The sequence below is a fragment of the Chiloscyllium plagiosum genome, unplaced genomic scaffold (genome assembly GCF_037043375.1).
Source record: "Chiloscyllium plagiosum isolate Xiang-an unplaced genomic scaffold, Cpla_swu_hap1 HiC_scaffold_11, whole genome shotgun sequence".
Taxonomy (NCBI): Eukaryota; Metazoa; Chordata; class Chondrichthyes; order Orectolobiformes; family Hemiscylliidae; genus Chiloscyllium; species Chiloscyllium plagiosum.
The window spans coordinates 15,746,120-15,760,612 of record NW_028270149.1 but is presented as its reverse complement, the minus strand read 5'-3'; the positions used below and the strand labels follow the sequence as shown (position 1 = coordinate 15,760,612).

At 44.6% G+C, this 14,493-nt stretch overlaps 1 protein-coding gene across 4 annotated transcripts in view; it reads right to left on the bottom strand.

Moving 5' to 3' along the window:
• Positions 1 to 552: 552 nt before the first annotated feature.
• Positions 553 to 14,493, bottom strand: part of LOC122557425 (RPA-related protein RADX) — a 96,059-nt gene continuing 82,118 nt past the window's right edge. For 3 of the 4 annotated variants that reach the window (XM_043705143.2, XM_043705144.2, XM_043705142.2), the window contains exons 14-17: positions 10,978 to 11,063; positions 8,454 to 8,744; positions 6,927 to 7,115; positions 553 to 899 (exon numbers count right to left, since the gene is read on the bottom strand). In XM_043705143.2, the coding sequence (XP_043561078.1) occupies positions 775 to 899; positions 6,927 to 7,115; positions 8,454 to 8,744; positions 10,978 to 11,063 (691 nt within the window). In that variant the 3' untranslated portion in view covers positions 553 to 774. The remainder of the gene's footprint in view (positions 900 to 6,926; positions 7,116 to 8,453; positions 8,745 to 10,977; positions 11,064 to 14,493) is intronic. The other variant, XM_043705146.2, reaches the window with a different exon arrangement.

Genomic DNA, 14,493 nt, shown 5'->3' with positions numbered 1-14,493 from the left:
TCATTTGTAAGTTTAGACATTGAGCGTCAAAAGTTGTTGCTTCACACAAGCACCAAAGTCCACCCAGCCTTGTTGTCCAATGATGTCCCCTACTTGGGGTCACTGCAGAGAGCTGGTGTTCTGTCAAGGGGTTGAATTTAGACCCACATCATATGTGAATGACACAGAACCACATGAGGACTTAATCACGCATTGGTGGCATTGTCCCATTGAGCATTGTCTTTGGACAGACTTTGTTCATGGCATTTAATGGCAATCCCAAATTGCTCTTGAGAAGGTGATAGTGAGCTGTCTTGAACCGGTGAGCAAAATCACATGATGAGTGCCAGCCTGCTAATGTGCATGTATCTCCTACATGACCAACATTGAGAGAATAGTGTAACACAGTGTTAATGTCACTGGACTAGAAATCCAGAAGACAGAATGGACTGATCATCCAGGGTATCCCACCAGAGCAACAGCAAATTTAAAATCCTTGGGTTTGTAGTAAAAAAGCTAGCCTCATGAACTATGAAGCAATTTGATTCATTGATGCCATTGTTCACTCTAGACCAGATTTAATCCATAGATTTATTTGAATATGTACACACCCATTGGTGAAAGTTTAATTTAAATAAACTGCTACAGAAAATATTTATGATAAAATACTATGAAGTCTTCAACTTGAGGTTATCATTCTAAGGCAGTTGCGGGAAAGGTAAATACAGTTTCCGGAATGCAGGAAAGGAAATGCATGTTGTTGAAATGAAGTCCTCAAAATGGTCTTAGACGATTTTATTCAGTCATTCTATACATTTTGTGTAGAATCACTTCAGACTTGCCCTCACCGTGATGGCACACATCAAGGATACAGATCACACGTGTATTGTCCAGGTCAGCTGCTGTCTTTATTATCTGATCTGCAAGGAAGCAACACAAGAAAACTCTTAGTGTTTTGGAATGTTGTTCCGTCGGACAATCCCAACTCCAAGCGAACCCTGAGCGTCAAGAAGCAAATTACAAAATGCTTTTCCAACTGCTTCACCTGAGAAAATGGAATTGTGTTGAAATTGGTGACAGATTTTGATTGAGTAAATGGAGAGAAATCAGTTTCCACTGATGGGAGAGTCAGGGACCAGAGAACATGGATCTGAGGTGATTGGAAAAAAAAAACAGTGGTGACATGAGCAGTTTTTGTTTTTCAGCTCCAAGCGGTTGTTGTCTGGAATGTAGGTTTGGTGGTAACTTTCAATAGGCAAATGGTCAAATATTTGAAAAGGATTTTCAGGGCTGTGGTGAAAGAGCAGGAGAGCCAGACTCATTCTTTCAAAGAGCTATCACAGACATGATAGACCAAATGGCCTCCTTCTTTACAGTAGGTTCTATAGTAAGTTACTGAGTTAAATCAAGTGGGAAACCTTTCATAGCTACATGGCGGGCAAGTATTTTCCATATTCTAAAATGATCAGGTTACATGCTGGGTAACAAACTTCCTGTGGGGCACATGCCCACTTTTCTGCCCATTAATCACACCCAAGTTTCCTTTGCATAGTCCAGCGAGACTGTACTTGATGCCCCAGTGTAACAGAGGAAACTCTACTGTCCCGTCACCCCCTCACAGCCAAGCTGCTAACCACAGCCCAACATCAACTGCACTGCAGAGGCATGCAGGGCTCTCTCTCTCTTTAAAAACACTTGGTTAAAATTTTAACCAGTATGTTCAGTGAAACGCAAGGTTTCTCATTGACAATTTTGACCAGTCATTTTATAAAACAACATCTGCGCTCCCTTAAAGCTTTCAACTCCTGAAAGAATCCTGTGACAAATAATTATCTGACAAAAAAAAAGACACCCAGTCAGAGAAGTGCAGACCAGGGCGGATAGCCAGAGGCTTGGTCAAAGAGTTTGGTTTCAAAAAAAAGTGTTAGCCTTCTCTTTAAAATCCTTCTGTGTTATTATCCCACTTTGTTCCAAAAACATTCCCTTTGAGAGCTGACTGGCTTCTCAACCTGACTCTTCTCAACCTCACCACCTCTCTCTTTGGGTGACACAGTGGCTCAGTGGTTACCACTAACTGCCTCACAGCACTGGGGACCTGGGTTCGATTCCACCCTCAGGAGACTGCCTGTGTGGAGCTTGCACATTCTCCCCGTGTCTGCGCGGGTTTCCTGTGGGTGCTCCGGTTTCCTCTCACAGTCACAAAGATGTGCAGGTCAGGGTGGATTGGCCATGCTAAACTGCCTGTTGTGTTCGGGAATACGAAGGCTTGGTAGATTAGCCATGGGAAATGCAGGGTTACAGGGTCGGGGGGGGGGGGGGTGGAATCCTCTTTGGAGCGTTGGTGCAGTCTCAATGGGCCGAATGGCCTCTTTCTACACTGTAGGGGTTCTATGATCTGTCTTTGAAAGCATTCTTCATCGCAGCTTTTCGAACATGCTTCCAGCCACCTTTCCTGCCTGACCTCATCAGTTGCTCCTTCATTCCTTTAAAATAAAAACAGAGAGATACTTTCCACTTCTCCACTTCTGGTGTTGCTCAGGGAAATCACAGCTTTCCTTCTACATATTCCCAGTTGGGATTTGGGGGCGTTATTACTGGGTAGCAATTACAAAATCCCCTTTGGAGCAGCAACTCCGGCTGATGTTCCTTTCCATGTTACATACCCTCACCCTCGGGAATAAGCGAGCTGTTCAAGCTGAATTCGAGCCCCAGTACAATACTGTGTGTACCTTGCCAGAATGCTTGCAACAATCCCTACAGAACTACGACCTTGTTCAAACATGACGTACATTTCAGTTGTACAATCCAGAGAAAGCAATCTACACAGACTGTACAAAAAAAAATTTAAAGCACAGAAAAAAGCTGGAAAAACTCAGCAGGTCAGGCAGCATCTGTGGAGAGAAACTCCACAGTTAACATTTAAGTTATCATCATGAGGACTGAAGACAAATTCGGTAGACTCATTTAAGATGCGTCTGGACAGATGCACGAGTAGGTGGGGTGCAGAGGGATACAGATGGTTAGAAAATGGGCGACAGGTTTAAACAGTGAATTTGGATCGGCTCAGGCTTGGAGGGCCGAAGGGCCTGTTCCTGGGCTGTAAACTTTCTTTGCTCTTTCTTTGTCCTTTGCAAATCATTGGATTTGAAATGTTAACTCAGTCTCTCTCTGCACTTGCTGCCAGACCTGCTGAGTTTCTCCAGCATTCTGTGTTTGTTTCAGATGATCATCATCAGGAGTATTTTGCCTTTACATATAGAACATAGAACATTACAGCGCAGTATAGGCCCTTTGGCCCTCGATGTTTCCCGGACCTGTCATACCAATCTGAAGCCCATCCAACCTACACTATTCCATGTACGTCCATATGCTTGTCCAATGACAACTTAAATGTACTTAAAGTTCGAATCTACGACCGTTGCAGGCAAAGCATTCCATACCCTTACTACTCTCTGAGTAAAGAAACTACCTCTGACATCTGTCCTATATCTATCACCCCTCCACCGTCACCATACTTGGAAAAAGGCTCTCCCTGTCCACCCTATCTAACCTGAAAATGTGTTGCTGGAAAAGCGCAGCAGGTCAGGCAGCATCCAGGGAACAGGAGAATCGACGTTTCGGGCATAAGCCCTTCTTCAGAATTCCTGAAGATTCCTGATTCCTGAAGAAGGGCTTATGCCCGAAACGTCGATTCTCCTGTTCCCTGGATGCTGCCTGACCTGCTGCGCTTTTCCAGCAACACATTTTCAGCTCTGATCTTCAGCATCTGCAGACCTCACTTTCTCCTCACCCTATCTAACCCTCTGATTATCTTATATGTCTCTATTAAGTTACCTCTCAACCTTCTTCTCTCCAACAAAAACAGCCTCAAGTTGCTCAGCCTTTCCTCGTCAGACCTTCCCTCCATACCAAGCCACATCCTAGTAAATCTCCTCTGCACTCTTTCCAAAGCTTCCACATCCTTCTTATAATGCGGTGACCAGAACTGTACACAATATTCCAAGTGCGGCCGTACCAGAGTTTTGTACAGCTGCAGCATAACCTCATGGTTCCGGAACTCGATCCCTCTATTAATGAAAGCTAAAACACTGTATGCCTTCTTAACAACCCTGTCAACCTGGGTGGCAACTTTCAGGGATCTGTGTACATGGAACCGAGATCTCTCTGCTCATCTACATTACCAAGAATCTTACCATTAGCCCAGTACTTTGCATTCCGGTTACTCCGACCAAAGTGAATCACCTCACACTTGTCCACATTAAACTCCATTTGCCACCTCTCAGCCCAGCTCTGCAGCTTATCTATGTCTGTCTGTAACCTACAACATCCTTCATCACTACCCACAACTCCACCGACCTTAGTATCGTCTGCAAATTTACTAATCCACCCTTCTACGCCCTCATCCAGGTCGTTTATAAAAATGACGAATAGCAGTAGACCCAACACCGACCCTTACGGTACACCACTGGTAACTGGACTCCAGGATGAACATTTCCCATCAACCACCACCCTCTGTCTTCTTTCAGCAAGCCAATTACTGATCCGAACTGCCATATCTCCCATAATCCAATTCCTCCGCATTTTGTACAATAGCCTACTGTGGGGAACCTTATCGAATGCCTTACTGAAATCCATATTCACCACATCAACCGGTTTACTCTCATCTACCTGTTTCGTCATCTTCTCAAAGAACTCAATAAGGTTTGTGAGGCACGACCTACCCTTCACAAAACTGTGCTGACTATCCCTAATCAAATTATTCTTTTCTAGATGATTATAAATCCTATCTCTTATAACCTTTCCCAACACTTTACCAACAACTGAAGTAAGGCTCACTGGTCTATAATTACCAGGGTTGTCTCTATTCCCCTTCTTGAACAGGGGAACCACATTTGCTATCCTCCAGTCTTCCGGTACTATTCCTGTAGACAATGATGATTTAAAAATCAATGCCAAAGGCTCGGCAATCTCCTCCCTGGCTTCCCAGAGGATCCTGGGATAAATCCCATCCAGCCCAGGGGACTTATCTATTTTCAAACTCTGCAGGATTTCTAATACCTCTTCCTTGTGAACCTCAATCCCACCTAATCTAGTAGCCTGTATCTCAGTATTCTCCATGACAACTTTGTCACTTTCTAAAGTGAATACTGTTGAAAAATATTCATTTAGTGCTTCCCCTATCTCCTCTGACTCCACACACAACTTCCCATTACTATCCTTGATTGGCCCTATTCTTACTTTCATCATTCTTTTATTCCCTAAATACCTATTGAAAGCCTTAGGGTTTACCCTGATCCTATCCGCTAACAACTTCTCATGTCTCCTCCTGGCTCTTCTGAGCTCTCTCTTTAGGTCTTTCCTGGCTACCTTGTAACCCTCAAGCGTCCTAACTGAGCCTTCACATCTCATTCTAACATAAGCCTTCTTCTTCCCCTTGACCAAAGATTCCACTTCCTTTGTAAACCACGGCTCCCGGGCTCTACAGCTTCCTCCCTGCCTGACAGGTACATACTTATCTAGGACACAGAGGAGCTTTTTCTTGAATAAGCTCCACATTTTTAATGTGCCCATCCCCTGCAGTCAACATCAAAAGTTTAGGTTGAATGTTTGAAACTGGACTGTACTTAGCAACAAAAAGTACAAACATGCATTTGCATAATAACTTTGCAAACCTCAAAAGATCCCAATGTGCTTCACAGCCAATTCTGAAGTGTAATCACTGCTTCAATGTGACAGTTGATTTGTACACAGCAAACCCTACACACAGCAATTTGATAATGACCAGATAATCTGTTGTGATAGTGCTGTTTTGGAATAAATATGCTGACCAAGGCTTTAAGGAAGATCTGGCATTTCTGCTCATGTGGAATCTCTTACGCTGGTTGAGCTGGTATTTGTTATCGTCTTTAAATAGTGCGGCACTACTGTGTCAGCTTGGATTTTGTGCTCATGTTTCTGATATAAGCTGTAAATTCATAATTTTCTGACTCATGGGGAGAATTCTACCACTGACCCCAGCTCAGGCACCATGGTGACTCAGTGGTTAGCTCAGCTGCCTCACAGCGCTAGCGACCCTGGTTCGATTCCAGCCTCAGGTGACTGTGCAAAGTTTGCACACTCTCCCCGTGTCTGCGTGGGTTTCCTCTGGGTGCTCTGGTTTCTCCCACAATCCCAAAGATGTACAGGTTAGGTGAATTGGCCATGCTAAATTGCCCATAGTGTTCAGGGATGTGTAAGTTAGGTGCATTGGTCAGGGGAAATGTAGAGTAATAGGGTGGCCGCGTGGGTTTGGCAGGGTTACTCTTTGGAGGGTCGGTGTGGACTGTTGGGTTAAATGGCCTGTTTCCACGCTGTTGGGATTCTATGATCAACTAAAGAGCATTTTAATGACACAGCAGGTGGTGCAGTGATAATACCACTGGACTAATAATGCACAGATTTGGTTAACTTTATGGTTCACCTGTCCCCATCTCAGCCGGCAGAATTTAAATTTGATTAAATGAGTAAGTTGTGGAATCGAAAGCTAACCTCAGGAATGGAGACCACAAAACTATTGCCAGTGGCCATAAAATCCCAACTCGTGTGAAATTTAATTAATTAACAAATTGTGAAGGTGTAAACTCGCCTCAGTAATGGTAACCGTGAAATTATTGATTGCCGTAAAATCCCATCTCATTCACGAATGTTCTTCAGGGAAGGAAATCTGCCTTCCATTTTTGATCTGGCCTATACGAGAGTCCAGAGCCACTGCAAAGTGGCTGATTCTTAAATGCCCTCTGAAACGTCTTAGTAAGCTACTCAATTCAAGGACAACAAGGCATGGGTGTCTGGCTTTGGCCACACATCATGAAGGAAGAAGAGGAAATGCTTGCACATCAGCACTTCAAATCTATCGATTAGTCATGCTAAATCTTCTATTCAGTTCAGTGCTGAGGTCCGATTGTTACCTGGATAGGAAGATATCTGTTTCAGCCGGTCATTATCTGCAGTCTGTTTATCACAAATGTAACCACTGGTCATCACTGAGGCTGCAGTGTTATCATGAACATCCATCGATAGACCCAACATGCGATGGCTGTTATGACTCATCACAACTGGGAGAAACACAACATCAACTGCTACTTGGTGGTTGACACCTGTATCAAAACAACAATCTCTCCTTTAGAACAGACAACCCAATACTTGAAATTATTATATGCTCATATCTCAGGCTGTTAGCTGCATGCATTGCACCAACTGAGGAAAACTTTGGATACACTGAATAAGCAGAAGTAACTCTAGAAAAAGGCTGTTTCAATGTCTGATGCTGAAATTCTGTCATCAAATTCTGCCATCAAAGTTTTCACTGATATTTACTGAAAAATGCGTTGCTGGAAAAGCGCAGCAGGTCAGGCAGCATCCTAGGAGCAGGAGAATCAACGTTTCGGGCATATGCCCGAAACGTCGATTCTCCTGTTCCTTGGATGCTGTCTGACCTGCTGCGCTTTTCCAGCAACACATTTTTCAGTTCTGATCTCCAGCATCTGCAGTCCTCACTTTCTCCCACTGATATTTACTTCTCGGTTGCAAGTTTAACAAGTTCAGTTTTCCCTCTGTGTATGAAATGTGAATTGAGAGTAGAAGCAAGGAAATTTGACAAAGTGTACCTGATGTTGCCCACCATGTTGTCAGGAGCAGTAAGTCTATGACTTGCACGTGAACCGTTGTTACTGGAGCATGAGCTGCTACATTTGCTGCCTGAAAACTGGATGTTCAGATAGATTTTGTACTTCTAGAAGCTGCACAAATAGGAATATGGTAATGACTAATGAATCAGCTCCATTGGTGTTTGTTTAGGGAACAACCCCTGGCCAGGACCAGGGATAACTTCCTGAGGGAACAGGTGGCTTTAGGGAGGCAGAGGGCAGGGAGGAAGGTCTGGGATTAACATCTTTCCTTTCTACCTTTCACTGCACCTTGTCACTGTTTCTGTTACATGTCCAAGACCAGATCACCACGTGTTTTCTCCAAGTATTACTTGAGGTATAAATATTATCCAGTACAAGTGAGATCATTCCAACTTTCTTTTTCAATCTGGGATCATTTATGCTGACTTGAGGACAAACAGGGCTTTGGTTTAATGTCTTATTTAAAAAGTGGCACCTTTCTGTCAATGCAGCATTCCCTCAGCACAGTGTCAGCCTCTGGCCCTTGCATTGGGACTTGAACACACACCATTACCTTGACAGATCTCTGAGCAGGTAAGGAATCGAGGAATACAAACAGTGTAGATGAAAAAGGATTTTAGTTCAGAAAGGCATCATGAGCTGATGCAGTCTCAATGGGTTGAAGGACCTGTTCCTGTGCTATACTGTCCTGTAAAAGTTATGACTCAGAGGTGACAGTGCTAGTCAATAAACCAAGCCTGACACCACATACGATATTATAGTGCATTCAAAACATACAACTCAATCTTTAATTTTGTGTTGCCTTACCAACCATCGTCACGGTATAGTAGCCATGGCAACAGGCAGACGCGAAGCTCTGTAGCTCCATATTGGAGATGGCTGTAGCGGGACTGCACTCTGCGGCCTGAAGGTTATGCTGCTGCATCAGGAAGTCCCGGTGTTTGTAGACAAACCTCCGTGGAAGGCTCTCGGGAAGAAGCTGGCCAAAATGCAAGTGCTCTGACAGGTGTTCTCTGATCTCTGACCAGGTAGGGCTTCTCCACGTATATTTTGAGTTGCCATCAGTTGTAACCCCCGTATCACACCTTCCATAATCATCTGAATTGAAATTAAATCCATCAGAAACACATGGATGACAATTATTTTGAACCATGACTGAATCACAGTACAATGGCCCTACATATAGATAGAGGATATGACTAGAACACTGTCAAGTTCTACAGCGTGGTGCTGGAAAAGCACAGCAGGTCAGGTAGCATTCGAGGAGCAGGAGATTCGACATTTTGGGCGTAAGTCCTTCATCAGTAAGCATTCCTGATGAACGGTTTATGCCCGAAACGTCGATTCTCCTGCTCCTCGGATGCTGCCTGACCTGTTGTGCTTTTCCAGCACCACATTCTCGACACTGATCTCCAGCATCTGCAGTCCTCACTTTCTCCAATGTCAGGTTCCGACAAGATACCACAGTAATCACAGCATAGGTTCCAAGTTATAAAGGTCATCTGGATCCTTTAGTATTTTAGTCACTGGAGTTTAGAAGACTGAGTGGGGGAATCTCATAAACCCAGAAAATTCTATCAGAACTAGACAGAGTCAACTCAGGAAGGAGATTCCCAATGACAAGGGATTTTAGAACCAGGAATCACAGTCTAAGGATATGGGGTAAGCCACTTAGGACTGAGATGAGGAGAAATTTCTTCACCGAGAGAGAGAAATTCTCTGTCACAGAAAGTGATTGAGGCAAGACATTGAATATTTTCAAGAAAGAGTCAAATTTGGTTCTGAGAGCTAAAGAGATCAAAGGGAATGGGGAACAGAGAACTGAGTTGGATGATCAACCATGATCATATTGAATGGTGGAGCAGACTCAAACGCTCAAATGGCCTATTCCTACTCCTATTTTTTATGTTTCCAGGATAATGCCACTTTGCACATTCAGCGCATGGTACTACCTGAATGTATCAACCACTAGTTTTCTGCTAACCTTTACTGACCTTTCACATATGCTGTACAGCCCCAATTGTACATCAAGCAGAAATAGAATTTGATAAAAAACTATGGAGTATATGTGTCATTGGCTGGGAAGTGAAAGGTTGTCACTGAAGTGCAAACTTTCTAGTCAACTGCTGAGCTGGCCAACCTCATTCTTGTGAAAAAGGATACAAGGTGGAATGGGGACAATTCAGCTCATTGTGCTTGCACTGCTTCTCAGAGGGAACAACATACCTTGTTTAGTCTTTCACGGGTTGTGCCTTTCAGAGGGAAGTGAAGATTCAACTATACTGTTGTGGGTCTGGAATCAGATGTAGGCCAGACCAGGTAAAGATAGCCAATTTCCTTCCCTACTTCTGTTTGCCGAATGATTGATAGTGACAGTGGTTAGTATTGCTGCCTCACTGCACCAGGGACGTGTGTGTGTGTGTTTTGGTTTCCTCCTACAGTCCAAAAATGTGCATAATGTCCATGGCTCTGCTGGCTAGGTAGATTAGCCATGGTGGGTAGGGGGGTGGGTCTAGGTGGGATGCTTTTCAGAGGATTGGTGTGGACCCAATGGGCCAAATGACTTGCTCCCACACTGTAGTCGTTCTACGATGGGACGTCTGTAGCTTCATCACTGCAACTAGCTTTCAATCCCTGGGTTATTAATTAAATTTAAATTCCACCAGTTGCTGCAGTGGAATTTGAACTCATGTCCATTCCCACACTCTCAAGCATTAGCCTGGATTACATTAATGCTATGCCACTGTCTCCTGTCAATACAATTTGCCCTCTTCTCTTGAGAACTTGCACACAGTTAGATCCTATTCTGTGTGAAACAAAAACGGAAAACAATATCATCTATTGATATAGAGCCCAAAGCTCTCTACAGCGAATGAAGTCCTTTTGAAGATGGAGAACATTGTCAGCGTTTGGACCCCCAAGGTCCACGTGTGACAGCAGCTTCTGGAAGCAGATACCAAGAGGTGCTATATAAATACATTTTTTCTTAAAAACTGAGACACAGCAGGAAAGGACAAAGCTCTCGCAAAAGGTGGATGACAGTGGGATCTGCCCAACATTGGGTCCACTCCCTACTGATTCTGGAACCCCAGCAGTTTACCAGTCTGAGTATTTTCACGCTGACCTGACAAAGAGAATGTTTAAAAACCGAAAAAAAAACTGCGGGTGCTATAATATCTGAAACCAAAACAGAAGTCGCTGGAAAAGCTCAGCAGGTCTGGCAGCACCTGTGGAGAGAAGTCAGTTAACACTTTGGGTTGAGTGACCCTTCCTCAGAACGAAGAGGGTGTTTTCGTTGAGCCTGGAGTGGTTGAGAACAATAATGTCATACCTTCGTCGGGTGGCACAGGCTGTTCCGCAGCTTGGGAGGATCCTTTGGTGCTGGCTGCGACCTCAGCATCTTGTGCAGCTGCTGGCCTGTTAAACAGAACATCACTGAAAACCAAGTCACAGCAGGTAAGGGGAGTCACCAGATCACACATCAATCGCACCCAGTAATTCTGTGTCAGCATTGGCTCACTGGTAGTACACCAAGACCTATCTGTCAGAGTGACTGATAAATACAAACATTTAATGATTGATTGATTGATTATTGTCGTATGTCCCGAAGTATAGTGAAAAGCTTTGTTTACAAGCGGTACAGGCAGATCGCAGTGAGCAAGGATGTACAGATCAAAAAGACTTAGACAGAGGCAGACAGGTTACATTGCTTATTGAGGCTACAGTGCCCGTTCATCAGTCAAATAAAGAAGCTGTTCCTGAACCTGTTGGTGCATGTGTTCAAGCTTCTGTATCTTCTGCCTTCAGGAAAGAGATTGTCGGGGAGCATTACCGGGGTGTGATGGGTCTTTGAAGATGTTGGCAACCATTCCGCGAGCTGTGTAAGTGGAGTGCATGGATAGAAAGTTGGCTTCAGTAATGGTCTGAGCTGTGCACATCACCTTCTGGAGTTTTTTAGGGTCCTGGGCAGAGCAGTTGCCATACCAGGCCATTATGCACACGGACAGTACACTTTATATAGCTCTCATCATGATTTCAGGGTATCACAAAGTGCTTCACCACCAATCATGGAGGGGTCGCCCTGTTAGAGCAGAGGATAAGGGGAATTATTTTTTTTCTCTGAGGATTGTGCGACTTTGAACTCTCTATCTCAGAAGGTGGTGGAGCAGGTCACTGAACATTTTTCAGGTTGACCAAGGTAGGTTCTTTTCAGGGCAGGCAAAGTCAAAGGTGTTCAGAGTTGGATGAGGACGTGGAATTGGGAACACAAGCAGAACACAAATGACCTTCTGAATAACACAGCCTGCTTGAAAGGCGAATGTCTTATTTCTGCCACAAATTCATACACAGAGGAACCTCGATTATCTGAATATCAATTATCCAAATTTCGGATTATCCAACGGAGATCTCAAGATTCCGATAAAAACATTATGTCAAAGAGCTGTTTCAACCTGGATCCCCTCTTTTGTTTACAGGTACAATGATTAAAAACAAACTCAGCTCACTGAAATGCTGCCGAGAACAGTCCTGGACATTGGCTGGAGCAGACAGGGTTGCGGGAGGCCGGCGTGGGGTGGGAGCAGACAGGTGGGGGTCGGGGTGGGGGTGGACGGGGTTTGAGGGCTGGCAGAGGGGGCGAGGTGGAAACAGACGGGTTCTGGGGCAGCGGGTGGGTTTGGAGCAGATGGGGTTTGGGGCAGGCGGGGGGCGCAGGAAGGGTGTGGGGGCAGGGCTAGCAGGTGGGTGGGGGCTCGCGCACAGTGTGCTACTGCCTCGTCTCCTGAACAGGGAGCGGACTTAACAGAAAACTCCACGGCCCAGAGGAAATCAATTAACCAAATAATCAATTATCCGAACGAAATAGTGCCCGCCCATCTCGTTTGGATAATCGGGGTTCCTCTGTATTTGATTTGATTTAAGTTTTTATTGTTGCATGCACTCAAGTACAAAAGTACTGGAGCACAGTTAAAAGTGTACAATGTCGCCACACAAATGTTCCATTTTAGGTACAAAATAAGAAGACGGTATAAAGAAAGAACAAAGTTTAACGTTTAACATGGCAGTAATTACAGTACAGGTACACAATCCTTTATCCGAAATTCCAAAATCCGAAAAGCTCCAAAGTCCAAATTTCTTTTCATGAAGTGTGGAGTGTCATTTTTGTGTGAGAACAGGTGACCCAATTCCACACACACTCTAATCACATCACTCAGATGTGACGCGGCAGCGTGACCCAGCGCTGGCAAGCATCAATTGTGTCTCAGCGCTCGTACTATTCACATGTGCACCTGCTGTTAGTCATTATTTTTTAATTTCATTGTGAAATATGTCATTTATTCCAAAATCTGAAAAATTCCAAATTCCAAAAAACAACTGGCCCCCAAGGATTTCGGATAAAGGATTGTGTACCTGTACAGTGTAAAATATACCAGGTAAGGTTAAAGGTTACAGATGACGGACCTTCTTTGTTTTTAGTAGAAAATAGAGGAGTAAAGCTGAAAGTTCAAACATTACAGTCTTTCTCAAGTGCTCAACCATGGTGGGACCACACTCCGAGGAATCACCTTGGGCGGCACGGTGGCCCAGTGGTTAGCACTGCTGCCTCACAGCACCAGAGACCCGGGTTCAATTCCCGCCTCAGGCGACTGACTGTGTGGAGTTTGCACGTTCTCCCCGTGTCTGCGTGGGTTTCCTCCGGGTGCTCCGGTTTCCTCCCACAGTCCAAAGATGTGCAGGTCAGGTGAATTGGCCATGCTAAATTGCCCATAGTGTTAGGTAAGGGGTAAATGTAGGGGTATGGGTGGGTTGCGCTTCGGTGGGTCAGTGTGGACTTGTTGGGCTGAAGGGCCTGTTTCCACACTGTAATCTAATCTAACCTCGAGACCAGATGTCCACGCTGAGGTCATGCCAGGCCGAGAGACCACCACGTACCGCTCAAAGACCGCTGTGCTAGGCCGAGAGACCACCATTGGAGTTGCATCCAACCAGCAAAGTGGGGAATATTCTATCACACCCCTGACCTGTGCCTGTAGATGGTGGGTAGGCTTTGAGGAGTCAGGAGTTGAGTTACGCGCTGCAGGATTTTCAGTCCCTCACTTAAGGATTTTCAGCCTAATTTGCTCTTACGTGGTTTTTTGTGGTTGGTCCAGTTCAGTTTGTTTTTTTCAAATGAAAGTAGCAATGGGAAATGGTAGCACAGCAGTAATGTTACTAATCCAGAGGAACAGTTTAATGTTCTGGGAATATTTGTTCAAACCCCACCATGCTGGCTGGTGGAATTTAGATTCAATGAATAAATCAGGAATTGAAAGCTAGTTTTGTGTCTGATTGTCATGAAAGCCTCTGTGGTTCACGAATATCATTCTTGGAAGGAAACCTGCCATCCTGACCTGGGCTGGCCTACATGTAACTCCAGTCCCACAGCAATGTGATTAACTCTGGCCTACTCTCTGAAAGAGGCCAGTAAGCCATTCAACTCAAAGGCAACTTGACATGGGCAGACCATGGAAGAATTAACAAAGAAATTTTGCCTCGGACAAAGTGAGGACTGCAGATGCTGGAGATCAGAGTCGAAGAGTGTGGTGCTGGAAAAGCACCCGTCTGGTACAAACAGATTTAACACAAATTGGATAGATGTGCCAGGGATGTGGGGAAAATCGAGGGGAGTGGAAGCAAATTTGATCCTTCTTTCAAAAGAACCAGTATAGATGTGCTTCTATGCCAGTTTGTTGGCCAATTATACTCAATTGACCCAAGTGTTCAAAAAATGCAAGTCACTCGCAGGATCGGTTATCTTGATTTGGAAGCTGGGTGTAAGAAAACAATGCCACTATTATAACCGTCTGGA